We start from the raw sequence: 23,694 nt of genomic DNA on the forward strand, positions 1-23,694 counted from the left end.
GCAGCGGCGTTCGGGTCCGCGGAGCCCCAGCCTGGCGCCATCGGACCCCGGATTCCCAGCCAGGCGCCATCGGACCCCGAATTCCCAGCCAGGCGCCATCGGACCCCGGATTCCCAGCCAGGCGCCATCGGACCCCGGATTCCCAGCCAGGCGCCATCGGACCCCGGATTCCGGCCTCGAACCTTCGGGCCCCGCGGCGCGGAGAGCCCCGAGGGCCAGGGCGCGCCCGCCGCGGGCGGGACAGTGTCCCCGCCACGCCCGTTGGGAGCGCTCACCCTCCAGGAAGCGCCCGCCTCGCCTCCCCGCTTCCCTCCCCACACCCGCCCCTCGGCCGGGGGCGGAGCCCGAGCCACGGCTGCCGCCCGCCCGGCCCCGGGGAAGGACCGGACCCCGAGCGGCGGGAGCGCACGGAGCTGGCCACGGCCGCGCGGGCAGCGCCCTGAGCCGTCCGGCGCCCGCGGGCCCGGCGAGCAGCGGAGCCGGCGATGCCCCGGCGCCCGGGAGCGCGGGCAGCGGCGGCCGCGCAGTGAGGGCGGCGGCGCCCCGGGACCCGCGGTGAGTGGGGCCGGGCGGGCGGGGCGCCCCGGCCAGAGCTCAAGTTCGGCCTTGGGGCTCGGCTTCGGGCGGGTGGGGAGGAAGCTGGGTTCCGCCTCGGAGGCCGGCGGTGCCCCGAACCCCGCCACCCGCGCGCACCCGGACTCCGCTCTGGGGTGACTCAGCTCCGACCCGGCCACTCGGGGGCGCTCCGGCTTCACCGGCTCCGCCGAGGGCAGGGGGCGGCCTGGGGGGCGGGGCCCGGCGGGGCCGGAGGTGGGGTGCGCCCTCGGGGGTCAGAGCCCCGCCGTCTTAGGGACCCTCCTAACCTTCCCGAGGGGCCTGGGGGCGTCCAGCAGTGGAGTCCCCGTCGCCGTCGCCGAAGACTTGAGGTCGGGCTGGCTCTTGCCTGGCGCGGGCCCCTCTTCTCACCCCCGTACCCCGCCCCCAACACCCCCACCCACCCGCACCCCAGGGAGCTGCCCGAGAGCCAGCTCCCAGCCCCGAAGGGGGAGCGGAGAGGGAGTGGAGCTGACAGCTTCCTAGAAGTCGAGTGTGTTTGCAAACTAGTTTTTTCGCCAAAGCTGTCTGACACCTGTGTGTTGGGGGGGGGGGGTGAAGAGAGACGGGGAAATGCTCTTTCTTCCTTCCTGTTACCCGCTCCCATGGCAGCGCTGCCTCCAAGCACAGAGGAGTCTTCCCTCTTCCCTTCTCTTCCCAGCCAGCCTCCAGCCGCCACCTCCCACCCCATTCCACAACCCGCTTTGGGGAAGGGTCTCCGTCCAAGGAGGGTGTGATTTGCCCAGGGTCTCAGGTGGCCCTGGAACCCAGGGCTCTGGTAGCCATTTGGGGTTCCTCTTGTTGCCTGTGACACCCCCTGCCACCCACCCCCCCCCCCCAGCCCTGTTATGTACTGGGTGTAGTGACAAGGGCAGAGATCTGAGAGGCCTTTTGTTTTATCTGTACTTAGTCTTTTTTTAAAATATGTTTTTATTGATTTCAGAGAGGAAGGGAGAGGGAGAGAGATAGAAACATCTATAATGAGAGAGAATCATGGATCCAGCTACCTCCAGCTCCTGCAGGCCCCCCACTGGGTACTGAGCGGGCAAACCGGGCATGTGCCCTGACCGGGAATGGAATCACATGCCCTGACCGGGAATGGAATCGTGACCTCCTGGCTTATAGGTTGATGCTCAACCACTGAGCCACCACGGCTGGGCACGCACTTAGCTTAGTTTTTGCTTGCCTAGGGTTGTGGGCTGTCACAGGTGGAGGGGGGCTTTTTCTGGTTCTTGGGGCACCCACAACTTCAGTCACTGGGGGGAGGAGCTGTAACCTTCCAGGCTGCAGCCTGTGTGGCCAGCCCTGCTGGGGAGCTTTGGGAGACCTGGGTCTGAACACGCACCCAGCAGTGCTGCCCCCCACGCAGACCCTCCCTCCCCTCCGAATCCCGGTCCTCATCTGTGAAATGGGCACATGGTCCAGGCCTGCGCCGGGAGGCTGCAGCCAACAGGACTCAGAGGCTTCATTGCAGTCCCTCTGGCACGGGGCCCAATGACCCCGTAAGCCTGGCACCGCCCCCGGTGGGCAGGCGACATACTGGCCGGAGCGGGAGGGGTCACCCAGGCAAATTTCTTTGTGCAGAGAACCTGGGGCTAAGACTGTGGACACAGGGTCCTTCTCAGCCGCTGCCACTTCCTGTCTGTGTGCCTTGGGCTGGGGGGCGGGTTGCCATCTGTAAAACGAAGCAGAGTATGACAGTCAGTTTACAGGGCTGCTGAGAGCTGGAACCAGGGCTGTGGGGGGCAGGTGTCCTGCAAAGTGGGGTGCGCTTCATGAAGCCGGTGTCTCTGGTGGGGTTTCCAGGGAACTCGGGGTCAGAGCCCAGCTGGTGTGGCTCAGTGGTTGAGTGTCGACCCAGGAACCAAGAGGTCACCAGTTGGATTCCCGGCCAGGGCACCTGCCTGGGTGGCGGGCGTGCAGGAAGCAGCCAATCAATGAATGATGCTCCCCCTCTCATCGGTGTTTCTATCTCTCCTCCCTCTCCCTTCCTCTCTCTCTAAAAATCAACTTAAAATATTTAAAGTGAAACAAAACTCAGGGTCATAAGAAGAGGGTCTGAGGAGAACGTCAGTTTCTATGCCCGTAAAGTCGTGAGAACAATACTCTACCGGGAGGTGCGAGGATGGAATTCGATGGCACGGGCGGGCTCATAGGCCGGCGCTGGGACTGGTCCACCATGAGCAAGCGCTCAGTAACCATTGGCCGCCGGTGTCGTATTCATGGGGATGTGAGTGCGCCTGAGGTGGGTAACTGACTGCATTTAGGATTCCTTCTGGGGTTTTCTCTGCTCCTCCCTCGCCCACCTCCTCCCTGGAGTGAGGCACTTTGGGATCCAGATGTTCGACTTGGGGCTGTGCCAGGGGCAGAGGCAGAGTGGGAAGGTGCCACCATGGGGAGATGCCCAGAGATGCCCACGGGGAGGGGGTGTGGTCGTTCAGTCGAGGGCTCCCATTTCCCCTCCTCGGGGCGGCCTCTCTGGGCTGAAAGGAGTGAGCACATCGAAGAGCAAAGAGCATCCTCTGAGAATTCCCTCCCTCCTGCAGAGCAGGGAGCCTTGTTGTCGCCAGGTAAGGTCCCCTACTGAGAGGCCCCAGGGTCCCATCTGCCTGATGCAGGTCTCCCTGGGGTCTCCTCCCTCCCTTACAGGGGCTGCCGAGTCAGGGGCAATCTTTTCAGGAGTCCAACCCCCGACTCCTGCGCAGCCCCCTGCTGGACACAGGGAGGGGGGGTTCTTGTGAGCTGGGGAGCAGCCACTGGAGAAGGTGGCGATCTTGTCCCACCCTCACAAATGGTGCGGTCGTTGGTTGTCACTCATCAAATAATCGAGCAGCTTCTCTGGGCCGGGGACTGTGCTGAGGAGGCAACCACGGAGCTCCGCGTGGAGTGTGGAGACAGGGCAGACAAGCAGGAGGCAAGCTGCCGCTGGGGGAAATGCCATAAGGAGAACGAAGGGGAGTGAAGTCATTGCGATGGGCAGGGGTGCCTGAGGGTCAGGGGGGGCCTCTTGAGGGGGAGACAGTGACATTGAAGCTGGGACGTTCAGCTGTGGCATTGGCCTCTCCTTCATGGCTGTATCTCAGCTCACCTGCTGCCCAGCAGCGGATATGAGTGAATGAATGAATGAGTGAATGAATGAATGAATGAGGGAGAGGAAACAGCACATGTAAAGGCCCTGGGATGGGAACATGCTCAGTGTATCCCGGGACCCCATTCTCCCCACAGCCCAGCTCTGCCTCTTTCGGGGGCTCTTGGGCATGGGGCCTGCCCGCTGTGCCCTGGCTGTCCCAGCACAGGAGGGGTACTCAGCTCCCAGCAGGTGATGCTGTCCAGCCCCCCTCCTGCTGGGCCCTAGCAGGCTTTCTGAGTCACACCCCGTGGCCCCTGGGAGGGGAGCAGTGTGCGAGGGAAGGGCGCCAAGCTGCCTGGTGTCTGGTTTGCCTCAGACTAGTTGAATGACGCTGCCAGAGCTGCCCTAACAAAGCACCACCACCTGGAGGGTCTAACCCAGCCGTGGGCAAACTACGGCCCTCGGGCCGGATCCGGCCCGTTTGAAATGAATAAAACTAAAAAAAAAAAAAAAAAAGACCGTACCCTTTTATGTAATGATGCTTACTTTGAATTTATATTAGTTCACACAAACACTCCATCCATGCTTTTGTTCCGGCCCTCCGGTCCAGTTTAAGAACCCATTGTGGCCCTCGAGTCAAAAAGTTTGCCCACCCCTGGGCTAAAACAACGGAGATGTCCTCTCGTGGTCTGGAGGGCCAAAGTCAAGGTGTTGACAGAGCCATGCTCCCTCGAGGCTCTAGGACAGCCGTGGGCAAACTACGGCCCAGGGGCCGGATCCGGCCCGTTCGGCTGTTCTATCCGGCCCTCGGAGCCGGAAGAGCGGAGGGTTCTCTTGCTCTCCCCTCCGCTCCTTCACCAGCAGCAGTGTTAACATGGCAACGTCAGGAAACAGGGCGCAGCTCCTTCTTCGGAGTCCAGTTTAAGAGCCCATTGTGGCCCTCGAGTCAAAAAGTTTGCCCACCCCTGCCCTAGGAGAAGGTACTTCCTCGCTCTTCTGGTAGCTGCAGGCATCCCTTACCTGGTGGCCGTGTCACCCCACCCCCAGCCTCCTTCTCCCGGCTGCCTTCCCTCCGTGTCTCACGCTGTCCTTCCCTAAGGACGCCAGTCACATGGGATTATGGACACACCCTCCTCCAGGGTGACCTCATCTTAACCAGTTACATCTGCACCACCCCCACTTCCAAATAGGACCACATTCTGAGGTCCTGGGGGTTAGGATCCCCTTTTGTTGGGGGGGCAGGGAGGGACACAATTCAGCCCCTAATGGGCAGGTGTGGCATCACCTCTCTGTACCTCAGTTCTCTGACCTGTAAAATGGGGCGATACTCACAGGGCCCATCTGCCGGGTTGCAGGGAGCCCAGGAGCTGGAGAGCAGATGGCGATGTCCTTGGGCAGAAGGACTTGCCAAGGAGGGCCTGGGTCCCCGGGTGTGGGCCTCTTGCCTGGGGTGCAAGAGTGACCCCTGCTCACTGGGTGAGATGGGGCGGGTGGGTGCTTTTCAGCGTAGCAGGGTGTTTGTGGGTGGCTGGCGTGAAAGCCAGCTCGCTGCCAGGAGCCATTAACAAAAGGCAGGAGATCCCATCTGCGGGGGATGCGAGCAGAGGCTGCGGGTTCGGGGAACGCGGAGGGGATTCAGGCACTGGGCGAGCACAGACGACTCTCAGGCCTCATTCACCTGGAGACGCTGGGCAGGAGCTGGGGCTGGGAGCCAGGCCCGCCCCACCCCAAGGTCCCTGTGTTAGAGTCCCCAGGGCTGGAAGGAGCCCAAGCCCTTGACAGGCAGGGGACCAGGCACAGAGAGGGGAAGGGGCTTGCGGAGGGGCTTGCGGAGGGACTTGCGGGAGCTCTCACAGCGCTGGGAGCCCCTGTCCCCTAGGCCTCCCCATGGTAATCCCCTGGGGGAGGGGGGCACCACAGGGTGGAGCCACAGGGCTGTGCCCCAGTCCCCAGTCTGAGGCTGCCCCAGAGCCCCCTTTGAATGAAGCCAGACTTTGACCCATGGTCACGGTCACCATGCCCTCCATCCATTAGCTGGTCCACCCTCCGAGCCTGGCCAGGCCCGCCCCACCCCAAGGTCCCTGAAGTACTCTCCGAATCCCAGAGCACATCCACGCCCTTCCCCGTGGTGTTTCCTGGGAAGCGGGAGGTGAAGGAGCCGAGGCTGCGAGGCTGGACGGGGAGGCCGTGGCAGAAGCAGGTCTGAACCCAGCACCTCGGGGACCCCCACCCCCAGAGGCAGAGCTTGGTGCTTAGAAGGGGGATCCAGAGAAGAGCCTCCCCCTGGGTGTGGCCTGGTGGAAGCCGGGGCCTCAGGGGGCATGGGGCCATCCCTGCCACAGCCTCCTCCCGTGCATGCGGCTGTGTCTATATTTATCCCCATAATGGCCCGGCTGCCTGTCGGGATCGCGGTGTCTTCTGAGCAGCAGCCTGTGCCTCGGCGAAGGTGGAACGGTGATTGGAGTCGAGATGCCGCCCCCCACCTTGATGAGAGCACCCGCCTGTTCTCTGGGGGCTGCGCCTGCCTGGCAGGAGCCGGCAGCATTAGGTACGCAGGGAGGCCCAGGGAGTATGAGCAGCTTGGGGTGCACCCCTCCCCCAGAGAACCAGGGCTGTGGGAGGTTGGGGTGATGGGACTGTGGCTGGCATCAGTATGTGGCTGGAAGGTGGGACCAGGTAAATGCTAAAACCTTTCAGCACAAGAGATTCCAAGAATCCATGATTCTGATCATTCCAAGATGCTTTGGTTCCTTTCCCCTTCACTCTTCCTCACTCTTTTTCTTTAAAAAAAATATATTTTTATTGATTTTAGAGAGAAAGGGAGAGAGAGATAGAAACATCAGTGATGAGAGAGAATCATTGATTGGCTGCCTCCTGCACACCCCACATTGGGGATCGAGCCCACAACCCAGGCATGTGTCCTGACCGGGAATCGAACCATGACCTCCTGGTTCATAGGTTGACGCTCAACCACTGAGCCATACCGGCCGGGCATTCTTCCTCACTTTCAACAAACGTTTGTCTGACTTCCATGCTCTGCCTCTGTGCTAGGAACAAGAGAGATGAAAATAAGATTCAGTCCATCTTTAAGTTCAAGCGAGGGTGACTTTTCCTAAGCTGGTATTCACAATATGGGGACGTCGTAAATGACTGGGGCTCAGGAGGGACTGTATAGAGGAGTCCCTGAGTTATTTTTAACATTTTATTCAAGTGCAACCTACAAAATCGAGCAGATTTCCCACAGGTACAACTCAATGTCCATTCGTAAACCCCAAACACCTGTGTTAGCAGCACCCAGACCGAGAAACAGGTACCTGCCTTCATTGTGGGCCTCCTCCGATCATTGGAAGGCCTTAAAAGCAAAGGCTGAAGTTTCGCCAAGAAAAAGGAATTTAGCGTCAATACTGCAACACAGAAACCTTGCCCAGTTTCCAGGCTGCCTGGCCTGCCCTGCAGATTTTGGAGTCAAGACCACTATATCAACAGTCCCCTGAATTCCCAGCCTCCTGTCTGGCCCATAGATTTCCGCTTGCCAGGCCCCACGATCACGTGAGCCAATTCCTTAAAATATATTTTGAGCCCTAGCTGGTGTGGCTCAGTGGATAGAGCATCAGCCAGCGGACTAAAGGGTCCCAGGTTCGATTCCGGCCGAGGGCACATGCCTGGGTTGCGGGTTTGATCCCCAGTCAGCGGCAGGCAGGAGGGCAGATGATCAATGATTCTCTCTCATCATTGATGTTTCTATCTCTCTGTTCCTCTCCCTTCCTTTCTGAAATCAATAAAAATATATTTAAAGTATACATATATACTTATTTAGATATCCTATTGGTTCTGTTTCCTCTGGAAAACCCTGCTGTCATTTGTCTTCCTGGATCTTCTTATCTGGGAAGTGGGGTGAAGGAGATAACTTAGATCTATCCCAGGGGTGGGCAAACTTTTTGACTCGAGGGCCACAATGGGTTCTTAAACTGGACCGGAGGGCGGGAACAAAAGCATGGATGGAGTGTTTGTGTGAACTAATATAAATTCAAAGTAAACATCATTACAAAAAAGGGTACGGTCTTTTATTTCAATAGTTTTATTCATTTCAAACGGCCCGGCCCGCGGGCCGTAGTTTGCCCACGGCTGATCTAGACTCATTCAAGACATGTTAAAACCCTGCAGGCTCAGTACATGCAGCCACCAGGACCTGTGGGACCGATATCTGGTTAATCGGGGCTCCGGTTGACAGAGTGTTACCATCTAGGCCGGAGGCTGTGAACTGACAGGTCTGGCCTTTGGGTGCTCTTAGCTCTCTGCAGGATCACCAGGCACTTGTGGAGGCACAGGGAGATCCGTGCCAGTCTAGGGGCTCCGACTGAGCCCGTCTGGGCGGGGACCCTGAGGCTGCCCATCTGGGAGCCGCATTTGGAGCAGGGAGAGCCTCGGGCCACCCCGGGGCCTCTGCTGTCAGTGATTAGATCCCACTGAGCAGGACTTGTGGGCGAGGACCCAGCAGCCCTGAGGGTGCTGGGGGCCACAGCCCAGGAGTGTAGCACCCTGGAGGGCTTGTGGGTGCGGGTCTGAGCCTCTTACTCCTTTCCTGCCCCCTGCCCCCCTGTGCATCACCTTGGCATCCCTGCCAGCTGAGAAGGGGAGCCCAGAGCCACATTTCTCAACCAGTTTAAGCACCTTGCCCCCATTACATAAACCATGCACTTCACACATCTCCTGAGGTTTTGACCTGCCCCTCCCCCCGCCCATACATCAAGAATCACGGATAAGAACACACCTTATGTAGTGTTCTGAGGGCTGTGCCTCACTTCATCCTCACAATGCCCCAAGAAAGCACTCTCATTGTTCCTGTTTTACGGAGGGGGAACTTGCTTGAGGTCGTGCAGCAGGTGAGCAGAGCCTGGGCTGTCTGAGTCCAGAGTCCATGTTCCTAACCTCTGCACGGTGCCGGCAGGTTCTGTCTGCAGAGCGGGGGGGCCGGTGTCGCTGGAACAGAGGGAGCGAGGGGAAGGTGGCATGAGGTGGGGTCACGTCAGGCCGGGGTGACGGGAAGCCACTGGAAGGTTTCCAGGTAGATCTGTGGTAGCATCTGATTTGAATATTTAAAGATTCCCCCTGGCTCTGGTGTGGCAGAGAGTTGGGACTGTCATGGGCCAGGGCATGGCTGAGCGTGAGATGACGGGGCCTGGCCGGGCCAAGGCAGGGACATGGGAGATGAGGTTGCAGCTTGGAGGTGGAATCGGCGGCAGCAGTGGGATAAGGGGGTGAAGGAGAGAGAGAGGTCAAGGGGATGGGTCCTGAGGCGGCTGGCTAAAACCAGAATATTCTGGACCTGTGGTTCAATGCTGTGCTTCTGCCTAAGTGACAAGATGTCCTCTAAGCTGGGGCCCGTGGACCCTGTGGGGGCCAACACCGGTGTCTTGCTTATTGCTGCTCGTTGCAGGGAGCGCAGGAATGTTTGTTGAGTGACTGAATGGGAACCCCTAAGCCCTGCCTTCTCTCTGCCTCAGTGAACCCATCTCTAAAAGAGACTACTAATTTGTTTCCCTGCCTTCCAGCCACTTCCCTGGGGGTCCAGTCACCCCGGAAGGCCTGTGCCCATCTGGGCCAGGAGTCAGCACCATCTGTGAGCAGGCCCTGGCTCCCCGTACCCCCTCTTCAGCCTGAAACCTCAAATTACCTGTGGGGTGGGTGCTGCACCCAGCAGCGTCTCCATCTCGCATGGCAGGCCCAGCCCTCCCTTAATGACACCTTGCCCGCCTGCCCTCTTTGCTGGGGTAGGAGGGGAGGGGGCCCGGCCGGCCTGAGCTGTGGTTTCTTTTTCCATTGCGTCAGGCCCCCGGGTCCCGCCCGCCCGCCTGCCCACCGCTGGGCTGGCGCAGAGGGGCCCACTCTGACCAGGCCCGCCCCAACTCTGGACATGATGTGCTCCCCGTTTCGGGGATCCAGAGGCTTCCAGCCAGAGGGTGAGTTGGGGCTGGGGGACCTGCCCCGAGCTGGGGGAGGAGCGCCCCTTCCCTGCCCACCCATCGCTGACTGGCTCAGCTCACTGGCTCACTCTGGTGCCTGGGAGCCGATCTAGGGAGTGGCAGTGGCTCAGGGAGCCCAGCCCAGCCAACCCTCCCTGTGACCTGCCCTCCTGCCCCTGCCCTCAGCCAGGCCCAGCCAGTGAGGGGCAGGAGGGCAGGTGAGTGATGATGGTGGCTTGGACCGGGTGTGGGGGAGGGGAGAAGTGGCCCCAGAGTGTTCATACAAGAGCTCGCCTTTGCATGTGCTCTTCGGGGACATGTGTGTACATGCCTATGTGACCATACACACGTGTATATATGTGCAAGGAAGTGCACGGACCTGAGTGTGTGTCCCTGGGACCCCTCAGGATGAAAATAGAGCTGTCTGACTTGGCAGCAGGGGGAACGGGGGCCCAGGTGGCATCTAGCATGCCAGGAAGGGGCCTGTGAGGTGGAGAGGAGGTGGGGAGCTGGAATGCACCCCATCAGTGATGATGGGAGATGCAGGGGTATAGACAGGGTGACCCTAGAGAAACTGCTGACCTTGGGCACCCTGCGCCCCTCTTAGCCTTTCGCCTGGCTGACTCCCCAGCTCTGCCCAGCTGGGTCCCAGTGCCCCCACCCTGGTATATAGAAAGCCCAGCGTTGGCCTGGGCGTCTGGAGACCCTGCCCACATCCTGCCTCTGCTGTTTCCTGGCACTGCCACCTCGGGCAGGTGACTTCTGTTCTCTCTTGGCCTCAGTTTCCTCATCTGTAAAATGGGTGACTGTCATGCCCCACCCCCGCCTCTGGCATAAGCAGGCATTCTCTCAGCCACAAGGCAAGATGTCCATTTTGGACATGGCTCTCCCCCACCCTCCGGGGGTCATGCTCACCCCTCCCCCACTGGGCACGGCACCCAGCTGCTCGTAGTGAAAGGGAGTGCGGCTTCCAGCCCCTCCATGGAAACTAATTTTTACACGAGGAGAATAAATCCTGCCGGCAAATTGCAGCGCTGCCCTGCCGCTCCGGGCTCATGTGATGATCATGAGGTTCTAGGGACAGACGGTAAGGGGAGGGGATGAGCACCGGCTTTGTCCGTGTCCAGATCCTCTCATGCGGGCAGGCCTGGAGGCGCTGTCTGGAGAGGGCCAGGGGCCTGGCGCCTGCCCCACGCTCACCTGCAGACGGCCTGAGACTGCCCCGATGCCCCCAGAGGGGCTGGCACTCAGAGAGTGGCCTGTGCCAGGGTCGGAGGGAGGGGGAGGGCGCAGCACTGCCGCTGTGGCTGCGTCCTCCCTGCCTGGATGCCAGCCACCTCCTCGCCAGCCTCCCTGCTGCCTCTGTTTAGCCTGACAGCCCTTTCTCCCCTCAGGGGCCAGAGGGAGCTTTTAAAAACAGAAATCAGATCCTGTCACCTGTCTGCTTAAACCCTGCCAGGCTTCCGTCAGGCTCAGAATTAAGCCCCAACTCCCTGCAGGGACTCCAGCCCCGGAAGCCTGGCTGCTGTTCCCACTCTCTCAGCCAGATGGGAGCTCGAGGGCTGCCCTGACAGTCTTCCCCCTGCAGGACCCCAGTGCTGGCACAGTGCTTGGACCGAGCAATGCTCAGTACACACTCTAGCGGGAGTGAGCGAGCCTCAGTGTCCTCCTCTGGAAAATGGGGCCATAATGGCCCCACACGACTGCAGGGTTAGAGACTGCAGGTCGAAGTCAGGGCTCAGAGCACAGAGAGTTGGATTCGTCGTCGTCCCCAAGGGAATACCCTCCTCTCACCTGCCTCTCGTTTCCTACTCAACAGCAAGGGGGCAAGATAGTAGTCAAGGAGTTGGAAGCTGGCCTTTGTAGGTAAGACAGGGGTCCTCAAACTTTTTAAACAGGGGGGCCAGGTCACTGTCCCTCAGACCGCTGGAGGGCCGGACTATAGTTTAAAAAAAACTATGAACAAATTCCTATGCACACTGCACATATCTTATTTTGAAGTAAAAAAACAAAACGGGAACAAATACAGTATTTGTATTTGCATGTGGCCCGCGGGCCGTAGTCTGAGGACCCCTGAGGTAAGAGTTACTCGTCCACATGGTGATGGGCCTGTGTTAGCTAAACATGTACCAGGGGAAATAAGATCTGATCACAGGCGTGTCCAAGACTGTGTCCTGCTGTCTCGTGGGCAGATGGGGAAACTAAAGCTCAGAGAGCCCAAGGGCGTGTCCATAGGGCCCGCGACCTGTGGGACCAGGGCTCCCTGCCACCCCTTGAGTCGGGCTTCTCCGCACTTGCTCCAAATGAACACCTTGCACTTGGAGAGGAAGAGCTGCTTACAGCGAGCAATGCCAGTCATTAGCCTGACGGTGGGAGAGGCACATAAGGCCCAGTGCATGGAATCTTGGGAAGTTGTGCACAATGAAAGGGTAAACTCTATGGTGAGGATAAGGACCAACTCATGGAAGATCTGAGGGTTTATTTGTTCATGATTTATACACTCATGCCTTTTTTTAAAAAAAATACTATTTGCCCTAGCTGGTTTGGCTCAGTGGATAGAGTGTCGGCCTGTGGAGTGAAGGGTCCTGGGTTCAATTCCGGTCAAAGGCACATGCCCGGGTTTCGGGCTTGATCCCCAGTTGGAGGCATGCAGGAGGCAGTCGATCAGTGATTCTCTCTCATCATTGATGTTTCTCTCTCTCTCTCCCTTCCTCTCTGAAATCAATAAAAATATATTTTAAAAAAATTCTATTGATCTTCAGAGAGAGAGGAAGGGAGGGAAGGAGGGGAGACAGAGAGAGAGAGAAACATCAATGCGAGAGGAAACATTGATTGGCTGCCTCCTGCACACCCCCTACAGTGGATGGAGCCACAACCTGGACATGTGCCCTGACCAGGAATAGAACTCCACACCGTCCGGGGCACACTCATGCTTTTATTTTTATTTGAATATATACTGCGTGCATCCTACGCAGCAGTCACATGCTTAGGCCAGGGGTACAGGATGAGCGAGATAGACAATGAGCAAGGTCAAGTTTTGGATAAGTTGCCAGAAGTGAGCTTCCGAGTGGCCAAAGCAATGAGGGACCCCTGTCATTACAAGCTCCACTTTAGCCACAGGCTGCCAGCGTGTGAAGTACTGGGGAGAAGCCCAGCTTTTCCTGGTAAAACGAATGTCTGGGATGCCCACGCCAGTGTGATTTGTTGCTGATCCGACGGGGGCAACTTGGACCTGTGTGTATCTCATAGGTAAAAACTGACCAGAGCGGAGAATAACTCCAAAGACACACTGAACACATTGACCAGAGTCCCTCATTTCCTGCGTCCTCCTTTCTCCGATCTTTTGCCCACATATACGCCCCTCACACACACACACACACACACACACACACACACACACACACGTTTCCTCATCTCTCTCTACCCACATCCTCTGTCTCTCTACCCAGGTGGTGTGGTAGATGTCGGTTCCCTCTCTCTGACACCCCACTCCTATCCCCGCAGACTGCCAGGAACTGTTGCCGCCACCGCCGCCACCCCCCATGGCCCACATACAGGGTCAGGGCGCCCCAGCCGCAGGGGCCGCCCCCATGGGCTCCCAGTACTGCGTGTGCAAGGTGGAGCTGTCCGTGAGTGGCCAGAACCTTCTGGACCGGGACGTCACCTCCAAGTCTGACCCCTTCTGCGTCCTCTTCACAGAGAACAATGGCCGGTGGACTGAGGTGAGCCCCTCCATGCGGGCCTGTGATGGGTGGGGGTGGCTAGGTGTCTGGGGAAGGGGCTTCTCCTGGATCCTGGGGCCACTCGGCCAGGCCCTTGGAGGTAATTGGAGTGTGGGCTGGGGACTTCTTAGAAAATTGTTAGTTACTCTTAAAATTAAATTTTAACCCGGCTGGAGTGAGTGGCTCAGTAGTTGAGTGTGAACCTATGAACCAGGAGGTCAGGGTTTGATTCCCGGTCAGGGCACACGCCCGGGGTTTCAGGTTCCATCCCCAGTAGGGGGCGTACAGGAGGCAGCTGATCAATGATTCTCATCATTGATGTTTCTATCTCTCTCTCCTCCTTTCCTCTCTGAAATCAATAAAAATGTATTTTTTAAAAATTAAAATTTATTTAAATATTACTTCAAATATATTTGTATTTAAATTACTATAATTATAACTCATAGATTTAGATTTATACATATACAATTCGCACACCGCTGGGGTCCCTCGGCCTGGCCTGCACCCTCTCGCAATCCAGGACCCCTCAGGGGGATGTCGGATGGGCCGACACTGGCAGTCCGACATCCCCCAAGGGATGTAGGAGTGTGAGAGGCGGCAGACGCCTGGGGCACCGCTCCTGCTCATCCCGGCTTCGCTGCACCTGCCACTACCAACCACTTGTCGTGCTGCCGCAGAGGCAGGAGAGACTCGTGCTGCAGCAGCTGTGCTTGCCAGCCGTGAGCCGGGCGTCTGGTGCCCGTTGGTCAGGTGAGCGGCACTCCCACTGTGGGAGCACACTGACCACCAGGGGGCAGCTCCTGCGTTGAGCGTCTGCCCCCAGTGGTCAGTGTGCGTCATAGCTACCAGCCGGTTGTCCGGGTGACTGTTTGACCGGTCGCTTAGGCTTTTATATATATAAATAATTTTATATTTATTATTTTATATTGTAATATTTTAATTATTATATATGTAGTTAAAACCTTAGGGTTTTATAAAGTGCTTGCTTCCACTTTTAAATAACGTACCCCACTTATTCCTAAAGGAACACACAGTGAGGGGCAAACAGGGATGGGGGGACCCAGGCTTTAGTCTCAATGCTGGCCCAAGGCCCAGTTCTGTCACTCCTTGCTGTGTGGCTTTGAGCAGGTGGCTGTCCCTCTCTGAGACTGTCTCATCTGTGAAATGTGGATCTCCCCCCCCCCCCGCCCCCGCCTACCTTGAGGAACCCAGAGCTGGGGATGTCAATGGGGCCACAGCCAGGCACGTCGGAACTGGCCTGAGAACTTTGTACTGAGAACTGGGGAGCGATGCAGGTTGAGGAAGGACATTGAGAAATCCAAACTGTTCAGACTTTCCAGTCTTAACTATTGCTTCGTTCCTATTCCCTAAAGGGTCTATGCTCATTGTAGTAAATTTAGAAAAGCCAGATGGACTGGAAGAAGAAAGTCAGAATAGTGGGGAGCCTGCCTGTCAGGGAGAGCCTCTGTTAAAAGTGGGCACTCCCACCCTGGCTGGTTTGGCTCAGTGGATGGAGTGTCAGCCTGAGGACTGAAGGGTTCCGGATTCGATTTCCGGTCAAGGGCATGTACCGCAGTTTCAGGCTCAATCCCTGGGCCATGCGGGAGGCAAACAATCGATGTGTTTCTCACATCGATGTTTCTCTCTCTGTCTCTCCGCCTCCCTTGCACTGTCTCTAAAAATCAATGGAAAAATACCCTCTAGTGAGGATTTTAAAAAAGCTAGGTACCCAGCTTCCAGATAGTTCTATATGAGTATAGGTTTTCCAAAATATGCATCTGTTTGTCATCGTAATTAAGCAGGCCACAGGGGACGTCCCACTGGACATACTGTGGTTGACAAAGACTTTCCACAGATGTTGGGTCCTTACGAAGCCAAGGAAATGTGCTGAGACTGTTGACCCATTTTACAGAGGGGCAACTGGGGCCCAGAGCCGGTAGGGACTTCTCTGCGTCACCCAGTGCTTTGGAGATGCAGCCAGAATTGGGAGGTGGGACGTGGGGTCAGTTGAGGACTCCTGGAGGGGGGTGGGTAGCTCCAGGCGTGAGGCCAACCCCTCTGGAGCATCCTGTGCCCTCTGCCAGGTCCCTAGAACCCGTGCCCCCCCACCTTCCTTGACTATCTCCCTCCCACCCAGGCCAGCCACCCTGGCTAAAAATAGCCCAAGATCAAGACCTCTGCCTGCTGGTCCAGCCCTTGAAAATGGACTGGGTGGGAGGAAAAAATCAACACAGCCCAAGCCCCAAAATAGACGGACACCCAGACTCCGCGGTTTGGGGCCTCCGTGTGGAGCGGCCAGAGGGCAGGGCTCCTGTCCCAGCCCCACCACTGACCCACAGTACCGGCCCTGTCCTCACCCAGGCCTGGTTTCCACAGTGGGTGGGACCTCTGGGGCTGCACAATTCCAGTATTGACATTCCAGGATTCCGTACAAGGCACAGACGTTTGCCCTCGGGGCGTGGGGAGCCCAGACCCTCCCCCTAGGGATCCCTCCTTCCTGTTGCCTCTCTCAGCTTCCATGTGAAATGTGGCTTGAAAGGGGATCCTCTCAAAATAAAAAGAACTAAAACCACAGAGAGTCAAAGCCTTCATCTTACAGAAGTGGAAACCGGGGCACAGATGAGGAGAGGGACTTGCCCTCTGTCCCTTCTGTAGGCAGGACAGGGCCCGAGCTCTTATCCTGGCACCTGGGTATGGAGCCAGGGCCAGAGAGTTATGCGTGTGGGTGCTGGAGTCAGACCTGGGTTCAGATCTTGGCCCTGCCCCTCTAGCTGTTCCACTTTGGGTCAGTCACTCAACCTCTCTGTGCTTCAGTGTCCTCTGTGAGCTGAGAGCAATGCTCGCTGCAGCCGTCCAGGTAACTGGCCAGGTGCCTGGTACAGAGTCGGTGTCCGCGAGTTGGCAGAGTGATTTCCTGCAGCCCGAGAGGGGTTGAACTCTGACCCCCGCTTCCCTGCCTCCCCGCCAGTACGCCAGGACAGAAACTGCCATCAACAACCTCAACCCCGCTTTCTCCAAGAAGTTCGTCCTCGACTACCACTTTGAGGAGGTGCAGAAGCTCAAGTTCGCCCTGTTCGACCAGGACAAGTCCAGCACACAGCTCGACGAGCACGACTTCCTGGGCCAGTTCTCCTGCAACCTGGGCGTGGTGAGCCGGGCCCTGCAGGTGGACAGACAGTCCGTACCCTCCCAGATGTCACCCTGCTCCCAAGGACAGGGCGGGCCCTTGGACAGAGTCTCTCCTGCCTGGCTCCAGAGGTGGCATCACAAAGACAGATAGCTTGAGGGGCCAGCGGGCAGAAAAGGGGGGCAGTAGCCTGGTGGGTTTGGGGCCAGGTGACGGGCTCGTATTAGAAGCCACTGAGCACAGTGCCAGCCAGATGTGGCCACACAGGAAAGGGGGGCCCCACGTGGCCAGAGCTACTGATTGTTAGAAGCCATCAAGCGTGGTCTTGACTCTGGGGTAGGAGGATCCCCCCAGAAACCAAGACACCCAGGGAAGTCCTACTCTGGGATGGGCTTGCTGTGTGACCTTGAGCAACTTCCTTTCCCTCTCTGGGCCGCACTTCCCCATCTCGCTCAGTCCTTGGTGAACTTATGGAGGGTGGGGGTTTGCAGGGCTAGGAGCCTCTGACACAATCATCCTTTGTGACTGTGGACACTTAGACAAGCCCCAGCCCCTTCTGGGCCTCGATGCCCCCCCCCCCCCCCCCCCCCGTATTTCACCTGGGGATAATGTTGACTGCCCAGCCGACAGGGATGGTGAGGGAATAAAATTAAAATTCCTTGGAGAGGTCCTAGTGGAGACTGAAATGCCCTGGGCCTTGCAAGAGGTGATGCTCAGTGAGAAAAGCAAGGGTCCCACAGTTATGTAAGAAGTGGGGTGCCTCCATCAGGGTTCCCGCCGGCCTGTGTGTCCACACCCTCAAAAGGTAACTGAGACCAGAGCTTAAGGCTGAGTGGTCAGCGGCAGGGAACTGACAAGGGAGGGGAACCCTTACGCAGGACCAGACACCAGCCAAGCAGGGCCACCCCAGCCTGGAGGGAGGGGCAGGGCAGGAAGTGTGGGCAGGGCTGGTGAGAGCTGTGGCTTCCACTGCAACGGAGCCAGGGCAAGGAAAACAGCTCCTGCCAGCCCTCCGCCAGCCTCCTCCCCGCCTGCTCTCCCGGCTCCTGCTGGCACCCCCACTGGCTGAACCCCCACAAGCCAGAGCACAGGGAGCCGGGTGCTCTGGGCCCCCAGGGACACAGAGAAGGCGGAGAAGCACAGGGAGGGGACTGGAGAGAGAGACCCGCGTAGGGGGAGAGGAACATGCTCGTATGGGCACAGGAACCCTGGCCTTTCCCCTAAGAAACAGAGCCAGGGTGGCCCCCGAAGGGTGTGGGTGGAGTGGGCAGAGGTGGTGGGAAGGCAGCTTGGCACTGTGGCCCCTTTTCCCTTCAGTGTGTGTGGATCACTGCCGCAGGTGTGACTGTATTTCCTGGGCAAACCAGTGAAAATACGGAGACAGTTGGAGCCTCTTCGTCAAGGGAGGGTGAGGTCGGTTGGATGGCTTCAGGGGAGGCAGTTAGGGAGCTAAACCTCCCACAATTGTCTCCAGATGTGAGCCTTTTCCTGGGGCAGCCCGGTCCGTGGGAGTCAGGCGTCAGGCTGCTGGGCTCCCATCCCAGCTCTGGGACCTCAGGCGAGTGTCTTAACCTCTCTGAGCCTCCATCTCCCCGGCAGCCCAGTGGGGTTAGCAGTAGCTACCTTCTGCCTCCCTTGAGCATCGCGCAGCGGGAGGTGTAGCCAGCGCCTGGCATGGAGCAGCCAGCTGTGAGTGCTTGAGCATCTTTCCTCCTCGCCAACCCTCACGGAGCTCCCCTCTCCCCTCTCTCCCCGCAGATCGTCTCCAACAAAAAGATCACTCGGCCTCTGCTGCTGATGAATGACAAGCCTGCCGGGAAGGGCTTGATTACGGTACCAGCCCCCCCTCCCCGCTGCACCCCCTCCGCTTCGGCCGGCTGCCCTCCCCCATCAATGGCTGCCGGCTGCCCTCCCCCATCAATGGCTGCCGGCTGCCCTCCCCCATCAATGGGCCGCTTCCCTGGCAGATAATTACCAGCTTTGTTTGGAGTAAAAAGGCCCAACTTACAACTTAGCAACAGGTCTCTTAGCAACGGGCTCCCAGCTCCACACATGATGCATAGGGGGCCGCCAAGCTGGGGGTAGCGGGGTTGTCAGAGGCCCCCCCAGCCTCCTACTCCCGGGGCAGGTGCGCTCCTACTCTGGAGGCCTCCAGAGCCCTCCCAGCGCCCCCTCCCAGCGCCCCCTCCCTGCCCTGGCCCCTGCCTGTCCTCCGTTGGGGGTCTTTCAGGGGCGCCTTGCCAGGCAGAAACGGGCCTGTGGCTGCAGCGCGCAGTGATTCTGCGATGCGCAGTGATGGGCGCGATGCGCAGTGATTCTCGGCGGTGCTCAATGATTCTTGCTCAGGTCCTTTTCGGGATGAGCTCCTGCGTCCTCCCAGATTCCAAGAAGGCGGAGAAACCCCCTTTGGCAGATGAGGGGACTGAAGCCCAGAGAGGAAGCGCCCTCGGGCGGGTCAGCTAGTGAGATTCTCTCCTGGAATGTCCCCTTCAGACCCCAGGTGACTCGGAGAACTGGCCACACAGGAGGGCGTGTCACTCTCCAGTTCTGGAGCCTCCCTGGCTCCTAAGGGCCGCGGAGCCTTGCGGTCAAGGCTGTGAGGGACTCGCCATCCCCACCTTTCTTTGCTGTCTTGGCTCTTTTACCCCCTTTGTGTATGCTCCTTGGTGTGGAGGCAACTGAATTCTTGCACACTTTGCACATGCCCCCCCCCCCCCGCCCTTATCCACTGTCCTGCCACCTGGCAAGGCCTCTCCCCACCTCCCTCCACCTCTTGGGGTTCAGAACCTCCCCACACCTGGCCTTCACAAGCCAGCTCCCCTCCTGCTGGAAGCCACCCAGGTGGACCCCACCGCCTGAGGTGCCATCCCCCAAGCATTTCCCCCTGTCCCAGCCAGGCCTCAGTTCCCTCCTCCGTGCAATGGGTGCAGCAATGAGGCCCACCCTACAGGGTGCTGAGCGTGTCTCAGCTGGAGGAGGAGAAGGGAGGCAGGCGCCCAGCCTGGCCGGTGTCTGTGGTTCTGCAAGCATGTTCGGGGAGGCCATCCTGGAGGTGGGGGGAGGGGAAGCCCTAGGCCAGAGAGGACCCAGCCCACTGCACTGCTGTGGACCCGAGGGCCTGCCCGGCCACGCGGGGGACAGGGAGAGAGAAAGGCCCGGAGAGGGCGCCTGGCAGTCCCAGGGAGACCCAGCTGGTCCGTCGCTGTTTGGCTGGGGCCAGAGAGCCATCACGGTGATGGGGGAGGCGTGGGGAATGGGTGACAGTGTGAGTGGAGAGAGCAGAGGGAGCTCAGGTGGCTTCCATCCCGGCCCTGGGCCTCAGCCGAGTAGTGAAGTGGCTGGAATTCCTGACACCGTGGTGTTTGGACCCTGGGGCGTGAGGGGGCCCAGGACCTCTCCCCAGGGCTCAAGACCACCCCTCCTGCCTGGTGCCTGCTTTATCTGCCCTCGCCATCCCTCTCTTGAGCCACATGGGGTCCCTTTTTGATTCCTCATATCCAGAGGGGTTACCCCACTTTCCAAAGATGGAAACGGAGGTGTTGAGAAGACAAGAGACTTGCCCAAGGTCACTTGGCACTATCCCTCCCCTCCGTTCCCCCTCGTAGCTCTGGAGAGTTAACTCCTGGGGCACCCTATGCCCACCCTGCCTGGCAGGAGGCCGGGGAGTCTGAGGCACAGGTGCTGAGCCGCGCCCCCCCCCCACCCCGATTCCTCTGGCCTCACAGATCGCTGCCCAGGAGCTGTCAGACAACCGCGTCATCACACTGAGCCTGGCGGGCAGGAAGCTGGACAAGAAGGTGAGGGGGGCGGAGGAGGGGGTTCTCCTTCCGGGAGCAATTGAACAACCCCAATCCCAGGGTTGTGGGGCCTAGACCTGGAACTTCTGGCCGCCACCGTCATCACCCCCCACCAAGGGACAAGCCCATAGCACAGGGCTGTACCGGCCACGCCCACGTAGGACCTCTTCACCATTAAGGTAGTGAGTTTCCCATCACTTAGAAGTATTCAAGACGTGGCTCCTTGTCAGGAGCCACTCCTTGGGAACTCCCTACCTCACTTTGTGTAAATGCTAGGATCCTTACAGTAACCTACGGGGCCCCACCTGGTGTGTCCGCAGCCCCAGACCCCCTGGCCTCACCTGTTTCACTCTCCTCATTGTCATTCCGCTTCTGCCAGATCAGCTCCTCCTTGTCCCAGAATTACACAAGGTGCCCTGCTGCCTCAGGACCTTTGCACATGCTGTTCCCTCTACCTGCAATGTTCTTTTCCTTGAATATTCTCATGGTGGCCCCTCGCCTCCATCACGCCTTTGCTCTTGTGTCACCTCCTCAGCAAGGTCTTCCCCAAAACTGGAATGGTCCCTGATTCCCCCCCACCCTTGCTTTACTTGTCTTCTTAATACTAATCACTGCCTGATGTACATTATTATTTATTTTCTGGCTCCCCCACTTGATTATAGACTCTTTAGAACGACACTCTTAACTTAAATCAATGGATTTTAAAAGGATAGCATATCCCATCGGTAATGTGCTTGGGAGAGTTGCCATTTTTTCGGATTCCCACTAAATAAATGAGAATCACGTCCTGCCAGGGGCCTCCTCTTGCCCTGGGAACAATCACCCTTTTGAAGTCCTGCCTGGTCTACAAAGCTGGCCTCCTGCTCCCGCAGCTCCACCCTCAGGGGCTCCGAGTACAAGTGTGGGAACCCGGGGTGGGGTGGTTTCTCCGGGGAGGCAGTGGGTCCCAGGGGCTGCAGCAGCTCTGGCCTCTCGCTGAGCCCCGCAGAGGCCAAGGGAGGGGGCCAGGCTGGCTCTGCCCACAGCCGCCCCCTGGCCCTGGGCGGTGGAGGCAGCCGGCCACAAACCCCCTCCTGGCTGAATGTGGCAGCTGCGCCCCCCTCACCTGCACCTCCCGCTCCCTCCAGGACCTCTTCGGGAAGTCGGACCCGTTCCTCGAGTTCTATAAGCCCGGGGATGATGGCAAGTGGATGCTGGTCCACAGGACGGAGGTGGGTGCGTGGGGACCGGAGGTCTCTAAGCCGGGGGGTCTCCAGTCCAGTCGCCCCCAACGGCCGAGAGAGGGCTGTGCAGTCACAGCCAAGCAGTGCCCAGGGGAGCGTGATGGTGCCTGAAGGACTTGTTCTCCCTGCCACAGGGATGCCCACTTCCGTCCTCAGAAGCGTGGCTGTGGGTCTCTCCATCTTGCCACTCCCTGTCCCCACTGGGCTGCTCTGACCCCAGCGCACTGCTGTCCCCTGGCCCAGGCCCACCCTTGCCCCTCACTGTCCTGCAGGTGATCAAGTACACGCTGGACCCTGTGTGGAAACCGTTCACCGTGCCACTGGTGTCCCTGTGTGACGGGGACATGGAGAAGCCCATCCAGGTGAGGGGGGCCCTGGGAGCCCTGCTCCCCACGCTGCCACTGCAGCCTTCCCGTCTACCCGAGGCGTCCTGGCTGCCCTGGGAAAGCTCTTTTTTCTTTTTTTAAAAATATTTTTATTGATTCCAGAGAGGAAGGGAGAGGGAGAAAGAGAAACATTAATGATGAGAGAGCTCCTACTAGGGATCAAGCCCACAGCCTGGGCATGTGCCCTGACCAGGAACCGAACCATGACCTCCTGGTTCATAGATCGATGCTCAACCACTGAGCCATGCCGGCCAGGCAGCTCTTTCTTACTCAGATGGAGAGAGAACCCATCTGGGGGGAGGGGGAGGAGACCCGGGTCCTGGCCCTGCCCAGCCCCTGAGTGACCTGGGCAGTGCTTCCAGCTGTGTGGGTCCCTTCTCTAAAACAGGGTGACTGCTGTTGTCCCCGAGGGGTTTGCTCAGGGAGCTGAGAGGGGCTGGAGGGCTCCTCTTTGGGGGGGTCAGCTCTGGGGTGACCTCACTGGACCCACCCCAGGTCATATGCTACGACTATGACAATGACGGGGGCCACGACTTCATCGGCGAGTTCCAGACCTCGGTGTCACAGATGTGCGATGCTCGCGATGGCGTTCCGGTAAGAGGGGCGCGTGTGTGTGACCCCAGGACCTCCGCAGGGGCCAGGGAGAGGGCACAGGTTTTGGAATCAGGCAGCCTGGGGCTCAGATTTTACTTCTCTGGCTGTATGACCTTGAATAAGACATCCAGTCTCTCTGGGCCTCAGTTTCCCCATCTGTCAAATGGGGGTGGAGTAGAGTGGGAATTAAATGAAATGAGACAGGGAAAGTGCCTAGCACATAGCGAGCACTCAGGAGCTGCCCATATAACTAACCCTGAGAAGCCAGGCCCTGGGTGCCAGTTCTGGGCTCATGAGTGGATATGACATGGATGTGTTGTCTTGGGGTCGGGGTAGAGGCAGCTCTCCTACCTTGGGGAGCCACAGCTTGGTGTGAACCCAGGGGGCAGGACCCATTTCTGGGTGTGGACATCCAGGAAGGCTTCCTGGAGGAGGCATGCTACCCCTGGTCGATGCTGTGGAGGGGATTCTGGGGTCCAGAGGAGGGTCAGTCCCCAGGCAGGCCCTGAGGTGAGCTTCTCTCCCTCCTCCCAGCTGGAGTTCGAGTGCATCAACCCCAAGAAGCAGAGGAAAAAGAAGAACTATAAAAACTCGGGCATTATTATCCTGCGATCCTGCAAGGTGAGCCAGCGGGGAGTGGGGGAGGCACAGGGCAGGGCCGGTTCTGCCAGTCCCGGTCCTGGCTCTGTGACTTTCGGAGCCGAACCTATGTGGGCCTCAGATTCCTCATCTATAGAATGGGGATGTTGATGAGGTAAAGCATGGGAAGGGTTAGTCTCATATCACATCCCTGGGTGGAGGTCTTGGAGGACATGAGATGACCCTATAACATTACCCATAACTTTACAGACCACATAACAGCTGGAGATGTTCTCTGTCATACAATTAGTAGGTGTAACTGATGCGCTGGGTCCTGGGACCCCGCCTGCAATCATTGTGTGTGCATGTGCGTGTGCGTGCGTGCGTGTGTGCGTGTGCATGTGTGTATGTGTGTGTGTGCGTGTGTCCCCACTGGGAACCCTTGCTCTGAGGGCTTTGTCCTAGAGGTCTGGGTTTTGTTGTAATCAGGTCCAGCTCTGTCCTCTGCCTGTTTTGGTCTCCTTGACCCTGCTAAGGTTTCAGGGTGCAGAGCAGCGGCTTCAAGGTCATCCGTGGAGAGTGTGGCCCAGTGGAGGGCCAGCCCTCGGGCAGGGCGGGGACCCACTGACTCCCCGATTC

At 58.7% G+C, this 23,694-nt stretch overlaps 2 protein-coding genes across 2 annotated transcripts in view; both read left to right on the plus strand.

The window, feature by feature from the left end:
- Positions 1–23,694, plus strand: part of NLRC5 (NLR family CARD domain containing 5) — a 940,085-nt gene that overhangs the window by 59,646 nt on the left and 856,745 nt on the right. The window lies entirely within an intron of this gene.
- Positions 498–23,694, plus strand: part of CPNE2 (copine 2) — a 38,305-nt gene continuing 15,108 nt past the window's right edge. The window contains exons 1-9 of the mRNA XM_081107585.1: positions 498–555; positions 13,132–13,349; positions 16,318–16,497; positions 18,235–18,309; positions 20,202–20,273; positions 21,401–21,484; positions 21,769–21,858; positions 22,378–22,476; positions 23,011–23,097. Of these exons, the coding sequence (XP_080963711.1) occupies positions 13,170–13,349; positions 16,318–16,497; positions 18,235–18,309; positions 20,202–20,273; positions 21,401–21,484; positions 21,769–21,858; positions 22,378–22,476; positions 23,011–23,097 (867 nt within the window). The 5' untranslated portion in view covers positions 498–555; positions 13,132–13,169. The remainder of the gene's footprint in view (positions 556–13,131; positions 13,350–16,317; positions 16,498–18,234; positions 18,310–20,201; positions 20,274–21,400; positions 21,485–21,768; positions 21,859–22,377; positions 22,477–23,010; positions 23,098–23,694) is intronic.

This window comes from Myotis nattereri, assembly GCF_964212035.1.
Source record: "Myotis nattereri genome assembly, chromosome: 15".
In the NCBI taxonomy this organism is placed as follows: Eukaryota; Metazoa; Chordata; class Mammalia; order Chiroptera; family Vespertilionidae; genus Myotis; species Myotis nattereri.